General features: G+C 36.5%; 1 protein-coding gene across 3 annotated transcripts in view; it reads left to right on the top strand.

The window, feature by feature from the left end:
- The window catches only part of PNPLA8 (patatin like phospholipase domain containing 8), a 37737-nt gene that overhangs the window by 14187 nt on the left and 3521 nt on the right, over nt 1-20029 (top strand). For 2 of the 3 annotated variants that reach the window (XM_030959632.1, XM_030959633.1), the window contains exons 8-9: nt 1869-2063; nt 19831-20026. In XM_030959632.1, the coding sequence (XP_030815492.1) occupies nt 1869-2063; nt 19831-20026 (391 nt within the window). Of the gene's footprint in view, nt 1-1868; nt 2064-3427; nt 13774-19830; nt 20027-20029 lie in introns of those variants that run through there. The other variant, XM_030959634.1, reaches the window with a different exon arrangement.

Here is a 20029-nt window from a genome sequence, read left to right as displayed (position 1 = left end):
CAGTTTTTTCAGGTAAGAATTCTAGTGTCTGGAGATTCTGTCCTGTCAGCTGTGATCTGTGTTACTGTGTTGCAAGAGGGCAGGGCTTCTTCTCACTTTGTTTGGAGTACCTGGTTTTCTCCATTCATATTCTTGAGCCCCAAGATCTCTTCTCTTCCTGTACGATAGAAAAGGCACTAAGTCATAGGAGGGGTGTTACATACAGCAGCATGAGAGTGAAAGATGAGAAAGCAAGGGTATTTTATTTTTGGTGAAGGATAGGGTGTGAAGAAAGAAGTGAAATATAATAGGATATATTTCAGAACAATCTGTAATTAACAGGTGTTTTGGTGTCATAGCACTATATTCAATGCTTTACTGTTAAATGGAAGATATTCACATTTTTCTAAACATAGTAACGTGTGCCTTACTGACTGCGTTCCTAGTCCGTGTCTAAAACAAGGACATGAAAAGGCTGGTGTGGTATGTTGCTTTCTGAGAGAGAAGCTATCCTGTGTTGACTTGAAAGTTATCTTTGAACTGGGATCTTTGGCTTCCTTCCATGTTCTTCAGTAATAAAATGTGAATATAAATAGAGCTGAAACTAGCTGTTCCCACTAATCTCTTTATAGTGCTGTCAGTGGTGGCACTCTTTACAAGACACAGCAAAATCAAAATAAAACACGCAGTTCTGTGCTCTGCTGCTGCTAAATTCATGACAAGATGGGTTTTTCCAGAAGGTGCTGAGCACTTTGTAACATAGACTGCATCACGGAGTGTATATAGGTATTGTCAAAAATGAAAGCATTCTTTTAATAAGTTTTCTATTATATTTTCTGAATTTTTTTTCCTACTGCTTCTGGTAGTGCTTAGAACTAAACCCTCCTTTTGAGAAAAACAGGAAACTTCCTCCATCAAATGGAGTGTGAATCAGGCAGTTTTGCTTTTGCATTGTAATGTAGAAGTTACACTTTTGTTTTCTATAAGGATGAATTTACAGTGAATAAAATTAATTAAATTAAGTAGCTGAAGAGTGAAAATGCATACAGTGATATCACAGCATTAGCTGTGCTGTTGAGTAACGTTTCATGAAAACACCCTACTCTGTAAAACAGTAAACAAGATAGAATTGAGCACCCACTTGGCTGCTGCAGTGTTGTTCTGACAGTGCCAGCCAGGCTGGCTGCATCACCTCTAAAGGTCTTGCACATTCTAACACTCATCCATAACTACATGTACTTTCTCCTTGTCATTAGATCTGCAAGATACTTTCTTTTTGTTGTCATTGTTGGGGTTTTTTCAATGGAAATACCATTTTGGCTTTTCACTTAGATGAACATATGTGATTCTTGTTACTGACAATTTAGTATCCTTACAAAAAAGCCTTGAAAGACTTTGATTCTTGTGCAGGAGAGATTCTTACTACAATTCTTTAACTCCAGTTGCAATATAAAGTAATCATTTTCTTGGAGAAAGAAATTGATTGGCAGTTCTGACATTCGTATTTAATTACAGTGTTGTGTTGCTGGTTACAGACTAATGAGAATGAAATACTATTTCAAAAGGAAAAGCATTTAAAAATCACATAGTTGACACCCGCATTTTGTTTAAATATCTTAGATATTTGTAGAAACAGAATAGCCAGTGGAAACAATTAATTGCAGGTTGAAAATAGCATTTTCTTTAGGGATTTGGGTCTCTTGTTTGTGTTTTACTTTCCCTTTTAAAATTTAGCTAGACATTAATAAATGTAAATAAATAATGAACCTAGTAAGATTCCAAAGGTGCATTAATGTATACATTGAATTTCATATGGCGGGAAGTTTTCATTCTCATATTATGGTTATTATCATCATATATAACTAATTTTTTTCCTCCTCATTTACTAGGTAGCTGCAGTAAGCACCATTGTAAACAGAGGAACACCACTGAAAGCATTTGTGTTTAGAAACTACAACCATTTTCCTGGCATAAAGTCCCATTACATGGGAGGCTGTCAGTATAAGCTGTGGCAAGCAATTAGAGCATCATCTGCTGCACCAGGTTACTTCCAGGAATATGTTTTGGGCAGTGATCTTCATCAGGTAAGTTGAAATCTTCTCCTTGAGTAAATATTTTCCAATTTTACACCTGAGAAAAAACATGGTCTGAATCTCTGAATCAAAACTAAGCAAATAAGTTGTTAGTACAAAGGAAATCTGGGACAGATGGGGTAAGAAAAGGTATTTTTAGCTTCTATAGCCCTTACAGAACTAGAAAGGCTTAAAAATCTTAGTCTTCTCAATACAACCTAAGCTCTTCTGCTATTGCTTTCTTCTCTGCCTGGGAGAAAACCTTATATGAGTTGTAAATTGCCTCTGACTTCCTGCTTGCAACTGGTATTTTGCTGAGCATTATTTCTCTAAATAGGTGGAGTAACTTAAAAATCTAACAATATTGTAAAATGTGAAAAAACCAGATTATACACTTCAGCATTCTTTTTGTTAGTGCACAAATTCAGTTTATGGTCTACTTTTTAATTCTTTCCATTGATAGCTTATTCAGCTTTACCCTACTTCTGGGCTAGTAAGAAGAGTAAGAGATGCCACAGAAGTAAGATTACACTGAGAGGACAACTGCAAAAGAAATTCCCTTGAGGATAAAGCAGTGTCTCCTATCATCACTGCATGCTGTTTTATTATATTACAGCCTCTCTTGGTAACTCTGATAAGTAAAGAACAAAGCAAATGAATTTCTTTAGTAGTTTTTTAACCATTGGCTTTTTATCCTCCAGTGCCCCTGTATTATTCTGCAGTTCTTCAGGTTTTCAAAGAATACTTCTTGCAATGCATACTAATTAAAAACTATTAGTATTTATTTTAATAAATACCTGATGCAGATCTGTGGCAGAAAAGACTACAAAGGGTGACTGAACCAGAGACCTTCAACAAAGAGAGCACAGGATTGACACTTAAGTTTAATGGAAGCATCTGTTGCATTTCTGTTGTATTAATTCATATGATGGCATTAGCCTCAAATGCTGGAAAACAAGTAGCATATTTTGAGTAATAAGATGTACCTGGATCACATACAGAATTTCTGATGCTGTCCATTAGAACACTGTGTAATATCCTTAGCATTGTAATGTGCTTGAGTAATACTGAAATTTAAAGGCTAACAGATAAATGAGTATAAGATGAAATAGAGAAAAAATCGTTAGATTAAGAGGCAGTAAAAAAACCACCATGTGTACAAGCAAACAAACAGCTAGAATTTTATCTGTATAAAAACAGCATATTTCATATTTTGATTCAACATTTATAAGGTGATGAAATAATTCAGCTATCTAAAAGCTGCATAGAAATTAAGGGGGGAAGGGGAAGGGCTCACTTTCAGGCTCAGGAAGGGAGACTCCAGTTCAAGAGATTCTGAAGTTTCTTTCATTTTATTGTTTCCCCTTTTCATTTAGGACGCTCTTCCTCCCTCCCTTACCTGACTGCCCCCCACAGCCTTCCTGGTATGGTGCATCTTGTTATCCTCAAAACATTTTAATCAACTACTATCTGAAATAAGCAAATAAGTTCTGACAGGTTTTTAGAACTAAAAGTGGAATAACCCATCAGATTCCAAGCCAAAGCACTGCTTGAAATCCTGAAGTGTGTTCATCTTCCATCTGTACAAGCAAAACTGGGAAGGGAGCTGCTTTAGCCTTGGGAGCTGTTCCAAACTGCTCCGTAACTTATTGGATGGGTCAGTGTTAATCTATGTAAAGAAGTTTTCTTTCTCTTTCACCTTTCCACCCCTTCTTTCCTTAAATTGAAAGTATTTGGAAATTGATCTGTGCTTTTATATGAAGGATAGCTGAATAAACAACATGATTTTATAACTTCTACACAGTGCTTTACACAATTCTTCATCCAAACATAGTTTCTGAATTGCCAGACTTGTGTGAAATGCAGTAAGGCTGGTACCTCTTTCATCTATGTTCACTTACAAGTCCAGTTTACCAGACTAGGGAATGTATAATTGGTGTCAATAAAGTCAGTATTTTCAGACACACAGGACTGGAATAAAGTCTACTTATTTTTTTCCTTACTCCAGAGTCTTTGGACAAAGCCCTTCCATCTGATCTTACAAACCCCATTTCCCAAGTTCACTGTTCTTCTCTATTTGATGTATTATAATTACTAGAAAGCTAGGGCTTAGGATGCAATTCACCTTTGTCAGCCATAGAGAACTGAGTATGTTCTCAGTACTGAAGCAGTTTATTGTAGATGATGCTAAATTGTGTACTGTAGATGCTAAATTTTTGGATTCAAACTTGCTCATATAATCTGAAAAATCTCTTCTTCCCAGCCAGGAATGTTTAAACATTTGAATTCTTATAGAAACCACCTTTCATGTCTGACATGCTTTTCTTTCCCCAGATTACATTTTTTTTACCACATCTCTTTTTCCATAATTATCGGGTTTGTGTGGGGGGTACTTGGATGTCCAGGTACCAAGTTACTGCATGGCAAATGCACTATAACTGTCTTCATGCAGCTTTCTAGCAGAGATTATAAATCCACTGCACACTCTGAAACAACCTTGAATTGCCTTGTTTTAACCCTGGGGTAAGAGCCTCTGTGCATGTAGCAGACTGCTTCTTTTATTTTCCTGGGAGTTAATGGAAAGTTCATAGGAATTAAGTTAATGGGAGTTCATAGGAAAAAGCAAGATATTCAAGAGTTTTACCTCTGCTGAAATAATCAACATGAATTGAAAGAAGTACATATGCATAAATATATTTTAAAATAAATAGAATCCCAAATGCAGTCATATTCCTTCTTAAAATAGCTTTCTTACCAATATGTTAATATTGGTAACTCTTTGTTCTGATAGTTCATACCATAAATATGGGAATAGTAGATTCTTTTTAAGCATCTTTATTCTGAAAATGCACTGCAAGTGTAATTTTAAGTTCCTTGGCCAGTAGCATATATGTAATGTATATGGAAATTCTTGCTCTTTTCTGTATGTACACTGTGTAGCAGATTGAACTGCTTTTGAACTACATGAATAAATGAAGCATAACATTGTTGGATGTTTTTGATAGTACTGTGATTTTTAAAAAGGGCATCAGCACAGTGTGCATTAAGTGTAAATAATAATTTATGCCAAAGGCTTCGAAATTGCAGTATAGTGTCAGAAAGATGGTGTTTTAAGAATTTTTTCATTGATTGGGAACTTACATTAATCATAATCTATTTTCTGAACATTAACTGTGCTAGTTTCTTACCAGTTTATATATAGCCTCCCTCTGAAGTGTTGATATTTCTAAACAATTCCAAGAACAGAGTTATCTAAAATGTATGTGAAAATTCAGAATACTAAGTACAATATTTGTTTCCTAGCTTTCAAGTTTGTGACTGTTTAAGCATTATATAGAGATTGTGTTCCATATTAGCTTTCAATTGTGCATTTAAATCAGAATGAGAAACACTCTAGCAGTTCATCTGGCTGAAGGCTCTTCAAATGTGTGAAAATACTTATTTTGATAATGGAAATTTAGTGGATTTTTTAATAGTCATCCTACATATTCATGTCTTATGTTATCTAGCTTCTGTTAGAATCAGAGTCCTTTCACAAACTGGATGAAGTAGCTGAATGAGAGTTATGTATAGGGTTGAGATGAATTCTTAAAGTTCTTAGATATGACTCCAGATGTCTGTGGTGGAGTCATGGCTGAACTGAACTGTTGGCTTTGACTTGCTTTTCCATAATTGTAGAGTTACATGTGTGTGTGTGTATTTGTGTACACACACATGTCCTTTCACTGAAACATTTCACTTTCATTTCCTGTACTGGGCAGTCTCAGTGTAAAGCGTGTTATTTTTTTAATAAAGTAATAAATCCGTTTTACAGTTTTTCTGATGTCATTCTTTAGAAAGAGGTTTCTAGGTGCCTGAACACTTATTTGTGTTGCAGGTGAGCTGATGACTTGGTTTGTTAAATTTCTGCAAAAAGCCATCAGTTATTGCAAACAGCAATATTTACATTTGGGTCAATCATGCCATGCTATCTGGTTCCGCTCTGTCAAGTAAGAAAAAACAGTGCAGCTGTTGGTAGATGAGGGGAGTAGGATTAATATTCTTTGTGGTTCAAAAGAGGAACACATTAACATTCAAAGGGATTTAATCCCTGTAACATGCTTCTCCAGGAACCCTGCAAGTTAAGAGACCAGGTCATGATGTTACATTATGTTACATTATAGAAGCTGTATTGCCGCATGTCAGTTCCTTTATTTTAAAATGTATTTTTGAAGTACTGAAGGCTCTCCCCAGTCCTGCTACATCCAGTGACTTTTTTTTCTCCCTCTACTTCCCTCAGAGGGGTGTTATTTCTTGTATATATTCTTTTTCTTTTTCCCTTTTTTTTCCTTGTATTGTGAAAAACATTTGAAGCACTTAATAATGTCACTTCAGTAGACAATAAAGTATGCTGAGGAAATTATTAATTAAATTAATTAAAAGAGCAATTTAGAATGTAAGAAAATCATTATGCACACTTCATTTAATGGCTTTTACAGTACAAACTAAATTTATCCCACAGGATTAATTCAAAGGGCAACAGGGATTGTGTGGTAAATTCAACAAAGCCACAGATTTTTCTGAAATAGAATACACTGAATTTAATACAAAGGACTTGATCACCTTTTTCTTGATGGCTTCCCATGAATGCATGGTTGTATTACAATTCCATTTATTATAGTGCTGATGTTGATGTATAATATTGCTCCAATAACTGTGTTTTCTTTGAGCAAGATCAGATAGTAAAGCAGTTAAATTGGCACCTAGTCTGTTAGTGGAGTTTTAATAAAGCACGTGTAACAGGATGTGTGATGAGAATACAACCTAAAAATAAAAAAAAAATGTTTGTAGTACAATAGTTATAACTAAAATTTGAAGTCACACCTTCATTGGAAAAAGATAATTCATGGTTTCTACATATTTTTCAAACTTTTATTAGGTAGCAAATCTGTAAAGCCAATTCATCTTTATAGCTTGTTGCAGGAGAGGCCTTCAAAAGTGATTTGCTTAGTGCATCCTACCCTAATTGGTTTTACATGGTAGCTTTTAAAATTAGATTCAAGGGTGCTTCCCAGGCTCTGAGAAGACATAGCATATAGGTCACATTGAAGTTCTTTTCATTCTTAGGATGTGCCACGGTGATCAGTATGCACCAGAGCTTATGCAGGCTGCGGTTTAATAGGTGTATCTTGTTCTCACAATGATAGAATCAACTCTTTCTTTGTTTCTCTGTCTACTTTTTGCCATGCACGTTTGCCTACAGCAATCAAGGCAGTGTTGCTTACTGTTTAAGGAAGAGGGAACTTACTGGCACATGTAAGTTACATGGGTATCTGCATTTCTTTCTCCCTAATGGATTCCATAGGTTTGTATAACAGCTCTGAAGGTGGATGTGCACTGTGCAGCTTACCAGCCTTTGTGAAATTGCTGTGGTTACTGTACCAGTAGTATTTTGCAGAGCAGACTGCTTGTAAGATTCCCTGCAGGGGCTTGCTAAGTGACATATTATTGGCAGATTTGTTTAGTATAATGAAATTGAGAGTGTCTGTTGTTTAGGCATTTAACTTGGAAGCATTCTGATTTTTATCTCAATTGTTTCAGAGCGATGTTTTCCTAATGTAGTCTTCAGAGGGCTTGTTGAAAAGAAGAAACAAAACCTTGCTCTCAAATAAGCTGTAATCATTTAACTATGTTTTTACTTAGACTTTTGAGTCCATGTATCTCCAGTGACACTGTTGACCAGCTAATATTTGCTATAAAACAAATCGTGTAAGATCAGAGGAGGCTGCGTAGAGTGGAAGATTGTGAACAGAGTCCATTCAGTAAGCTCTGTACTCAGTAGGTTCTGCACTCATGTTCTGATGTTGCAGCCACAATTTCTTAGATCAAAAAGAAAAGTTTTTCAGTTCTTTATAGTTTTTATTTTCCTAGGTTGTGTATTTGTCAACACTGACTTAAATGGGGCCACATTTCTAAAGAAAATGGACTTGTGATGTTCATTGCAAATAAAAGCCCAAGGATATGTGGTGTGGTTATTGATATACTTTTGCCTCTTCCCTCAAGGAAAGCTTGATTTTGATATATAGTGGTCTGGTGCTTAATATGTCTGATGCTTATATAAAGACACTCATCTTTTTTTTAAATTTTCTTAGTCTAAATATGTGAGTCTGTCTCAGTTTTTCAGAACAGACTGTTTTCTTGTTTATCCTAATGGCCTTCTGCTGTACCTGCTGCATTTTGAGTAATCTTTCTTGCAACTGGACTATTCAGTTGTTTTTTGCATGACCCAAGACACATTTCACAACACTGAATGATATATTGGAGTCAAAATTAGCATTTCTAAATCAGAAACAAAATTCAGAGGCGTTAACTTGGTCAGGCTGGAACCCGTGTTACCTTAACAGTATGATGTGTTTCCTTTTTCAGAGGAAGATACAGCTTAGCATTACTCGCCTTTATATGTTGCCTTGCAATTTATATGTTGGTGGTTTAAATCATTGTGTGATAGTTCCCTATTCAGAGCTTTTTCATGATGATTCTGATACCAACTGTATTTTGTCATTTAGTCATGTACTTCTTAATTTAGGGGACTTGAGAAAGTGCAGAACTTTTCCTTCAGTCCTTACTCCCCATCCACCTGCCCCTACTGTGTGGATTCACGTACTAGGTAGTTCATGTCCAAATCCTGAATGCTTCATAGCAATTATCTTCAGTGAATTCACTTTATCTCATACATTTTGTCCATTTTAAGATCAAATCCTTTAGCTGCAAACATACATTTCAGTTGCAGTGAAATGAAATGTAATGTTTGAGTCAACATGTAAAGAATAAAATTGTCTTAAGAAATTTAGGTAGCTTGCATAATTCTATAAATAAAGGGCTATAATTGGAAATCCAATTTCAGTTTGAAATTGCAATGTGAAAGGTAGAAATTAGTGGAGTCTGTACATACATTTAGATTTGACAGTTGACTGTAGAGTTAGCTTTCAGCATTGATTGTTATATGATTTTGAACAGATGAATGACCAACATGTTTTAAGTAGCATTTTTAATTGATATATCCAATAATGAGCCACCTACATTCCCTATGGGTCACTGCTAGTCTTTCTGTATTTTTCTCAATGTATTTTGAAGTTCCTGACATTTTACTGTTGTTTAATAAGCTAGCAGCTAAAAATGTAGACCAATTAATTAGGAAAACTAATATCAATATGTAATAGCAATAGCATTGATCAAGTTAATGATGTAAAAATGTATTGAGTCTAAATATTTCCATTGTTATCTTGGGAAATAAAATTTAAAGAATTTAGAAATTTTGAAAATTTAACATGGTCACATTTCACAAAGATTTGGCTATCTCCATATCTGGGATTCCTTGCTCAGTTGTAGAGGTTTCATGTTAATGTAATTGTTTGGTGCACCTTTCTCCTTAGTCCAGTATATTCTGCCATAGCATATAGAGTATTTACATGCTTCCTAAGTTGAATGTTGTCAGCAAGGACAAAACTTCTAGACTTGAGTATCCTGGAGTTATATGAATATAGAAGGATTTTATTCAGACCCATGGGTTGGGGGATCTTGTTGGTTGTTTTGGTTTTGGGGTTTTAAACTGTACTGTTAACTTACCTGTGTTTCAAAGGTGTCATAAGAGAACCCGAGTTTGGGCCTGTGTCTGAGGTCAATGTAGGTTCAGCCATGGGCCCAGTTTTTATCAGGTTACACACTGTGATCTTTGCTTGTAATATCACAGCCAATTCATCATTAGGGAAACATGGTTACAATACATACTGTTTTTGTGATGTGTGCTGTTGTTAGCTGCATAATTAATGTACTTAGATCTGTCATGCACAACTTACGCTTTTAATGAAATATCTGACAATATATTTTATTGCCAAACAATTCTTCCTTCCATGATGTCTAGTAATATTTAGCAAACTTCCTCAGTACCCTGTAAGCATACATTTTCTGTATCTGATATAAATCCATAAATTCAATGATGTCTTCAGAGCAGCAGGTCATTTTATGTGAATTAATGACTCACTGGGATGAGTTAATAATTCAAGATAATCACCTAGAAGTCTACCTCAGCCAAGCATTCATTCTAATGAATGTAAAATATATTATCAAATGTTTTGTATTTAAGAGCAATAGTATTGACAGTTCTTGGAAGCATCGATCATGACATTTGGGTGTATGCCAATTGCATTATGGTGTTGCTAGTTTTTAAGGGGGAAAAGTTATAAATACTGTATGGGAAAACAGTTGAACTGAAAAGGAAGCTTTTCAGTAAATTTTCAAATGTTATTGAATTTAGTTTTTACATTTTGTCATGTGATCTTAGTATAATGTCTCTGTAACTGGTGTGGCAGAAGTACAAATATAGCTAATGCACCTTCATATTTTCTTAAAAAAATAATGTAAAATAATGCAGCAATGGAAATTTAATATTGGTGTCATTCAATAATATAAATGCCAATGCATTTAATTTTCATATTCTGTACAAACGTTTTCTCTAGAATTTTTCCCAATGCCAGTTCAAGGGAAATCCCTTTTTCACTGCACTCTTTATGACAAGTAACTTAAGTGTGTATTTTTCTAGTAACTTAAGTGTTCATTTTTTAATTTAAACATACATCATAATTTTGAGACAGCATTTCAAAATAATGAGCACAAGGTGCTTATTTCAGGAATCTAAAGGAGCATTCTGACTCTCCCTAGATAAGGGAATTGGTTCTTTCTGTAATTGTTAGAAATTTGGTGTGTAGGATGGCATTTATATCTGTCACCAATTAGGGCCTCTGCAGGGAATCAATATAGTGCAGAATGTATTATAATTGTATGTAGTTGACCCCAGGAGTCTGCTTCTTAGCATGATTTTAAAGCAAGGGTGAATCTTCTGGATAAATTGGATTAAATATTTGTATAAGGAGACAACTGTAGGTCAATGTATGCTTTATAAAAAATGACTGAAGTTATTTAAATAAATTTCTCACTCCAACAGCAAAGTGGAACATACTGTTAGAATGAAGCAAAAACAAATTGTTCTTGGTCACTGCATTTTAGACAGAGATTTGTTAGAAATATTGACACCACCATCCATTGCTTCTCAGCAAGATGAAAACAGTTCTGCTTCTGTCCTGTTTCATGTTTATAAAACTTTTTATATTTTGCCAAATAGTTTGTTAAGGAAAATAAAGATTGCCTTTCTTACTGGGAGCTTCTATTCACCAGTTTCATCCTTAGTAATACTGTGATCAGTTTGGCTGATTACTCCCAAGAGAAAAGCCATAATTCATGTGTATTTCAAACATATTTGTATATATATAACAGAGTAGCATAATCACTTAATCTTTGTATTGAAAAGGTTATGTTTGTGCTGAAGCTACAGGGGGCTAGTTTATTGTACAGTTAAATCCGAATGTATAGATTTTTTTTTCACAAACCACTTGTCAAAAACTATAATTTTTTAGCCCAGTGGTGCTTTGCTGAGCAAGCCTTAAAACTTAGGATACAAGTACTGACATTTTCATAATGGCACTGGGTGCCCAGAGCAGTGAGAGGACTAGGCTGGGATGTGAATCTTGAAGTTACCTTGATAGACCTTACTACCTTAGGTAGTGAAAGAATTCTCCCCTTTCTCATTCCTGTCTTCTACTCGGAGGATGTTTGCTGCTACATACATAAATGTATTGAGATGATTTTATATACTGATTTTGCCCATTACTTCTGGAAAATAGAGTAAATGTTTTTAAAGTAGCTATTGTAGTTTTTCTAAGAAGTAACCCCTTATTACTATGCAGCAACTCCTCAAACTCATTTGCAGCAACTAGACTTATCCTTAAGCTGCATATTTATGATATTTATGTTGACTATAAGCATAGAATTTAAAAAATACTTTTCAGAAGTCCACTTAGCCTGTCTTGTCTTGTGATAGCTTTGTACTAATTCTGTCTCCGCTTTTTCACAAAGACAGTGAAAGTAAACAACAGAGCAAGTCCGTAAGAGTGAACTAAAATGCAAAGCATGTCTGCATAGGCAGTGAGGTGAAGTGGTTACTATGGAGCCAACAAACTCAGCTTCCAAATCCCAGACTTGGCTTTCATACATTATATATCCTTCATTCAGTGCTAGATTATTTTATTCGCAAAGTTTAGGATAATTTAAATGAAACTGTGCAGCACACAAGGTGTTATACAGAACGGTTACAAGGCTCAACTTGAGTTTGACAGAATTAGGAAGCGCAATGAGAGCCTATGAATGTGGAGAATATTCTTGTGAGAAACAACTGCTCTCCCGTGGTAAAGTATAGTACAATTTTTCAATTTTAGTATTTTAATTTCAAATAATTATTTTCAAAGTATTGATTTAAGTATGTCACTGGTGACTTCATGCCCATTCACCATAATTATTTAAATAGGACAAGATTTTCAGAAAGTCCTGTGCTACCAGGCTCCCATGTGCTCTGGAATACTTTCTTGCAGACTTCTCAGTCCATTTTCCTTCTGATTGTAGAATTTGCACCCATCTGTTTCACAGTGTTTAACCAGGCCTTTCTTTACTTCTAGAACTGTGCAAGCAGGGTATCTCCATCAGAGTTTTTATTGGAGCATTTGTTTACAAAAGGTGCATTCTTCCTGCTTTAAATAATTAAAGATATATAAGTCAAGTCACAGGGGAGCCTTGCCTGACCCTTTTGCAACTATCAAAACACTGATAGAAAATACTAGCTACAGCTTGTTACCTACCAGCAAGCTCTAAAAATATGGTTACTGTTGTATTAAGGAATTTTTGTGAAAAAATCTGTGTGAAAAAAATTCCTTGGCTTCATCTGGGAATAAGGTATTAAATAAAACAGAACAACTGCATATTTACCACCTGGAAAGCATTTGACGAAAGACTGAAAACAATGTCCCAGTTCCTGAGTTCACTGCTTTGCTATCATTAGCAATTTTGCAGTTGTATTATGTTCCATTTTAATATTAACTTACTTGATTACTTCCACTATTTTTAATTTAGAAATACATATTTTTCATTTAGAATTTTTTAAGAAGCCTTTTGCTTTGCTGCTTGCCTGCCTGATGACATCGGGAGAGTTATGCCCCCTTTTCTAGTATCTCTTTGCATTAGCATTCCTACTCCAGCACTTTGTGTTTGGTGTACTGCCAGCAAATTAAGTTGACTCAAGTGTAGAATGGTTTTGCAAAGTTCAGCAGATGAAGCAGTGTCTGGCACTTGCCACAGCACTGAGCATAGCAGCAGAGAAGGGAAGGGATGACAAATGTGTGTTTGGGAAGTGAAAAAGAGAGTTTGCGATTGGATTGAGATCTAGCTAAATGAGAAGAGAGGGTGAAATGTAGGCAAGGCCAGATAATCCAAGAATGGGAGAACAGAAAGAAAGGGATCTGCCCTGGCTGTTTACCCAACACTGAGACCTGAGTCAAAGCTTGGGCCAGTTCCACCTGTTGTGGATATAGGTCAACAGTTTAGTCATTTGTAGAGTTCCTGTAAGTTACCCTTTCTGTTAAAGATTGCAAGGTGTAAATCATAAACTCATTTATGTTAGAAAAAACCTACAAATACCAGCCTAATACTGCCCAGTCCATCACTAAACCACATCCCTAAGTACCACATCTGAATGTCTTCTAAATACCTCCAGGAATGGTGACTCTACCATTTCCCTCTTCAGTGTGTTCTAATGTTTTCTGGTGAAGACATTTTTCTTAAATGGCTAACCGGAACCTCTCCTCCCACTACAAATTTGCATTTTCTACAAGACTGAGACTGGACTGACAAAATTAAAATTCTAATAATAATAATAGATTTTGAGATGTAATTTTGTTTTACAGCTAAAATTGCATACATCTGTGATTCATGCAGTATTTCTTTAAATAGAGTAGACTCTTAGGAAAACTAGAGGAGGAGGAGAGGGCCTCAGGTGGTTATCTGGTCCAGCCTCCTGTTCAAAACAGGCTAAACCTCAAAGTTGGGTTGGGTTGCTCAGGACTTTGCCCAGCTTAGTTTTGAAAATATCCGAGGGTGGAGATTCCACAGCTGCTCCAGCTCTTATTCTGTACTTTTTGAAAGAATCTGGGTGTTTCTGCTTTAGATAGTGGAACACTATGATTCGCTTCTTCCTTGGCTTTCTCTTTTTAACGGGGTAAGCAAACCTACTTCTCTGCGTCTCGTCTCATATGTTATGTGCTTCAGGCCCCAAACCATCTTAGTGTTTCTTTACTGTATGTGTTCCAGTTCTTCAGTGTTTTTTAACTGGGTGTCAAAAGCTGCACAAAGTATCTATCCCCAGTCTGGCCTTGTGCATACTGAAAAAAAGGGGATAAGCACTTCTCTTGATCTATTGGTTTTGCTTTTAGGCCCAGTGTATGTCGGTAATGTGTAATTTATTGATTTTTCTGTTCACATGGACTCTGTGTGCACACAGGCAGCGCCATTCCATAGGGACATAGCTAACAATGTAGAGGAAAGGAGTGACACATTGAAGACATTCCATCTGTCCAAAAGGAACTGATAAACTTAATACGAACCAAAAAGGTTTAGGGCTGCGCATAAAGTTAGCAATGCTTTGTAGAATTTGAATTGTAGCTTAAAGCTTATAGTATAAAGTGAAAATATCACTTTATATCAACAAGAGTTTTGCACCATCATTTATGGGATAAAGATCCTTATTTTGTTTTCATTATTTTGTTTTGAGACAAACAGGGATTGATGTTGCATCTCTGTAGCTGTAGATCAGATAAATTTGCCTTGTTTATTTCCAGTTGTTTAATTGCACAGAAGTTCAGAGTGGCAAGAAAGCTCATGGAATCTAGCATGGATGAGGAAGCTGTTGTTAGTTACCAAGACATTCCATGCTATTGGCAATCATTCAGTGTTTATGTTTATAGCATTTTGGTAAATGTGTTTTTATAAATATATTTTAAAAGCCCAATGCTTACAATAAGATATTGTAATTAGTAAGTTATAAATAATTTAGATACATTTATATAGTATTTTATAGCTATAGAATAAATTTAACAGAATGAGAAAAAAAATTAAGACAGCAGATTTAGCAGCTCTCCAAAACAAGGATCAGTGAAGTTTCTTGTGATCTCAGTATCTTTTGTACAAAACTGTCAAGTCAGTCATTTGGGAATTCTGTTCCTGTGTCTCAAGGGCAAGCATGGAGAAGTTATATGTCATGATTTCTTAAAATTAATTTTAAAATATTTAGATCTGGCTTTCATATTTCTGGATTGCTAGTTCAGTAGACATCTTGGGATGGGCTTTTTTCCAGTTTTATGAAGTTAGAGGAATTATTCAGAAACAGAAGGGTTGGTTTCTGTTCTTTAATTTTGAGAATGGAAAATTCTTTGTTGTTTAGATTTTTTTTGAATGCACATAAATGAAATCGTAACTAATTTTAAAAATGGTGAAAATACTTTTTCACAAGAATTTCAGCTTTTTGCATAATTAGCTGTATTGTTTCTGGAGCTGCAGATTTAAAAACATTACTGCAGTATTTCCTTCACCAAGTCCTTAATATTACAGTTTAACTAACAGCATTATTTTCTCCTTTAGTAGTTGATCATCGTAAGCAAAAGCAGTATGATGAACATGGCTTTTAACAGAGTAATATTATTTGAAGTATTGATTAGGATGTCGTTACTATCACCCATAGTCTCTTTGGAAGGGAAGAAACAAGTCAGTTGCCTTTCTTAGTCCTGCTTCTACCTTTCAAAAACTGACATGTGTCTATTATCTGTATAAATGCTAGAAGTTGTGTCTAAACTGCAAATCATTAGGAATTTACTGTCATTACAATAAACCTAAATTGGAGAATGTTTAAATATGGAAATCATTACACAAAGCCATTAGTTATCATCACAAACACATTTGGTACGTATATTTTATGTTCCTTTGATCTTTTATTTGTCAGTATTACAAAAATATTGTAGCATTCTACTATAATATACCCTTAAACTTCAGATAACACTAATTTTCCCATGGTGTAGCAGTCATGTTTAATTATATTGACAGTATCAGTGGAAAGTATTTTGTAAGCATGTTTTAAACCTAGGATTTAAAGAAATAATTAAGCACCACTATGGTAATTATTAAGATTTTAGATAAAGATTCATGGGGAATCATATAAAGGACAAAAATGTCCTTGTATTTAGTTTTCTAGACTAAACATGAGCAAAGGATGATAGGCACTGAAGAGACCATTCATGTTAGCAGTGTGTTTAGTGTTTTGAGCAAGGTGGATGGTATCCAGAGAGGCTTCAAAGAGCTTTTTGTAGGTTGAAATGAAAGGTTAATTAAAAGAAAGCAAACTCAAAAAACTAAGCTCATTAATCCTAGTTTTATGTATCTAGCACAGCTGTAGTTACAAGGAGTTTCTGTAAAATGTTTTTCATCTTTAAAACCTTTTTTATTCTAAGCTATTCCTGGGTAGAGTTGCTTTTCCTTATTGTTCTAGTAATGTGGTGGTCAGAAAAGGGAACTTTAGAATACAGGGGGTCCTTGCATTATACCTATTATAGTAAATACTGTCTTTCTTTTATATTTTACTTGTTTGTATAGATTCTGAATGGATACATCTATCTTCATCTCTGCTATTGGTAATGTTCTCAAGCTTAAGTTTTGCCTTTATGACTTCTGGTTTTAGGCAACCAAAAAAAAAGCTCTGTTTAATTCAAATTCCGAATTAATCTATTTCTTGGTTGGAGTGGTCATTTTACTTCCAGGAAGTGCTGAATGTACTCCTTAAGATTCGGTGAATCAAAAATCTCACTATCTGAATGCGTCTCAGGCTTACTGTCATTCACACTAATTCTTATTAGTCCTGAAGTATTTTATCCCAGCTTCATCACCTACACTTTTAATGTTAAAACTTTTAACACTAGATGTTGCTAGCAAAAGATGTCTCTCCTCAATTCCAGAGTAGCATTTGTTCGTAGTAATATTGGGCTGAATTCTGATCTTCAGACGACTTAAAGAAGCCTCATATTCCCAGGGCTGGTCCTCACAGGACCTTGAATCATCCTGATTCCTGATGAAAGGACAGTACAGAAGAGCTCAAGCCACAAAGGAGATCTGTCAAGTGCATTGGTGACAGCAGCTGTCCTAGTTATGGTGGACCAACAAGGAAAGATGCTTTGCTGGACCTGGTGATTATGAAGAATAAAGAACTGGTCAGGGATATGAAAGTTTTAAGAAAGCCTTGGCTATAGTGTCTGTGAGACAGTGGAGGTCAGGAGGAAGCAGGGGGAAAAGGCAGGATTAGAGCACTACATTTCAGGAAAGCAGACCTCATCCTCTTTAGAGCTCTGCTTGGAAGAGTCACATGGACTATGACCTTGAAGAGAAGATGGGTCTAGGACAGCTGGCTGTTAGTCTGTAATCACTCCCTCCAAATCAGCAAAGGACCACCCCAATAAGCAGGAAATCAAGCAAAGATGGCAGGCAGGGATGAGCAAGGATGTCCTAACTGAACTCCAACATAAAAAGGAAGTGTACAAAAGGTGTAGGAGGGACAATGATCCGGAAGTATAGATGTCCTGTCCAGTCTTGCAGAGGTGGGGCTAGGGAAACAAAAGCTGGTGTGGAGAGGGATATAAAAGGCAACAACAAAAGATTCTAAAAGTACAAAACCAGCAAAAAGACTAGGGAAAATGTGGGTCTACTACTGACTGGGACAAGAGAGCTTGTGACAAAGTATTTGGAAAAGTCCAAGATGCTTAATGCTGCCCTTGTCTCAGTCTACACCAGTAAAAACGGCTTTCAGGAATCCCAGGCCCCTGCAGCTAAAGTCTGGTGCAAGGAGGACTTGTACTTGGGGGAGGAGAGCCAGGTTAGGGAGCAGTTAAATGAGCTGGTCATACGTAAATTTGTAAGGTCTGATGTGTTGCACCTGTGAATGCTGATGGAGCTGGCTGATGCCATTGTTAGGTGACTTGATTATTTTGAAATGATCGTGGCTATTGGGAAAGCAGACACCATTCATGTCTTCAGCAACAGTAAGAAGAAAGCTGTGGGGAACTTCAGGCTTGTTGACTTCAGCCCCAATGCCTTGGGAGATGGTAGAGGAAATTCTCCAGAAAAGGACTTATAAAGTCATGAAGTACAAAAAGGTGCTCATGAGTAGTCAGCACGGATTTACAAAGTAGTTTACTCATGATTGAGAAACCCTGGCAGCCATCTGCAATTGGTAGACAAGTAGAAGACATTGGATGCTTCAACTTCATGAAGCCTTCGACACTTACCTCCCGTAATACCATAGACAAGTTGACAAAGTTGGGTTAGGTAGAGACAGTGAGGTAGATACAAACTAGCTGAATGACTAGGCCCAAGCTGGGATCAGTGTCACAAAGTCAAGTTGGAAGCAAGACACTAGAGGTGTACCTATACTGGGGCAAATTCTATTTAGTGTCTTCATTAATGATCTGGATGACTGGACAGAGTATGCCTGCAGGGATTGCATGGATGTTACAAACATGGGAGGAATGACTGGTACATGATGGTTGGGCCACCACTCAAAGGGACCTCAACAGACTGAGTAATTCTCATGAAGTTGAAAAAGGCAAAAGGCAGAGCCCTGCATATACAGAGGAATAGTCTTATTACACTGAGTTATAAAACAGCTTGGCAGAGAAGGACCTTGGGGTGCTGGTGGGCAACAAGCTCAACAAGAGTGATGCCCACTTGCAGTAGAAAGGGCCAACAGCATCCTGGGCTGCATCAGCAACAGTGCTGCCAGTGGTCATGGGGGATGGTCCTTCCTCTGTGCACTGCTGAGGCCACATCTGGAGTGCTGGCTCCAGTTTCCCAGTACAATAGAGACATGAGTCTATTGAAGTTAGTCCAGTTCAGGGCCACAGAGATGATTAAGGGACTCTCCTGTCAGGAGGGACTGAGTCAGCTGAGACTATTCAGCCAAGAGAAGAATAGACTCTGGAAGGGAATGTGTACCAATCAAGAATGGGAGGGAAAGATGAGGAAGCCGTGGTCTTCCTGGTAGTGCCCACTGGTAGGACAAGAGGCAGTGGTGTAAATATAAACACAGGAAATTTCATCTGAACACAGGAAAAATATTTTGCTGTGAGGGTGGTCAAACACTGGAGCAGGTTACCCACAGGGATTTTGGAGTCTCCATTTGTGGAGATACTTAAAACCCAACTGGACATGGCCTTGGGCAGCATGTACCTGACCCTGTGTGAGCAGGGCGGTTGGACCAGATGAGCTCACTAAGTTCTTTCTAACTCTTAAATCAAAGCTGTAACATCTGTGTAATGACTGTGTTTACAAAGTAAGGTTTGGTCAAGCTTAGCTCTTGTGATTTTTCTTTTTTAATTTGTTTTGGGATCTTCAGGTAGTGATTTGGGTTTTGTTACAGAAAATTTCCTTGTAATATCACTAATAAGCATTTCAAGGGGCAGATTTTTGATTAAGAAATTGTTAATATGTGTATCTGTCTTACTGAAAAGGTCTTCAAAAATGAAGTCATAACTTCTCTAGAAACTCCAGTGAACGCTGCTGTCTCAGCATACCACTTGTATATAATGCAGCAGAACCGAGCACAGCCCCAGCAGCTGCTCTGGCAGTGCCTGGAAGGCCAAGCTAGGAAGCTGCTTTATCATACAAACAGATTCAGTTCAATTTCACAAAACTTGGAAATTAATGCTTATGGGTTTTCATTGGTTTTGTATATCAGGGCTATGCTAGTTTGATTTACAGTTGCAGTTTCTTTTGTGATTGTATGTTATGTGTAGTACCAATATTTGTATTTCTTGTTAATTTACAGGATGGAGGTCTGCTCCTAAACAATCCTTCTGCACTGGCAGTTCATGAGTGCAAGTGTCTCTGGCCCAATGTTCCACTGCAGTGTCTGATTTCGCTGGGCACTGGTCGGTACGAAAGTGAGGTAAAGACCAATGTCACACACACCAGTCTGAAAGCCAAACTGACGAATGTTATCAACAGTGCAACTGATACAGAAGGTT

The sequence above is a fragment of the Camarhynchus parvulus genome, chromosome 1A (assembly GCF_901933205.1).
Source record: "Camarhynchus parvulus chromosome 1A, STF_HiC, whole genome shotgun sequence".
In the NCBI taxonomy this organism is placed as follows: Eukaryota; Metazoa; Chordata; class Aves; order Passeriformes; family Thraupidae; genus Camarhynchus; species Camarhynchus parvulus.
This window is presented reverse-complemented; position numbering and strand designations above follow the sequence as displayed.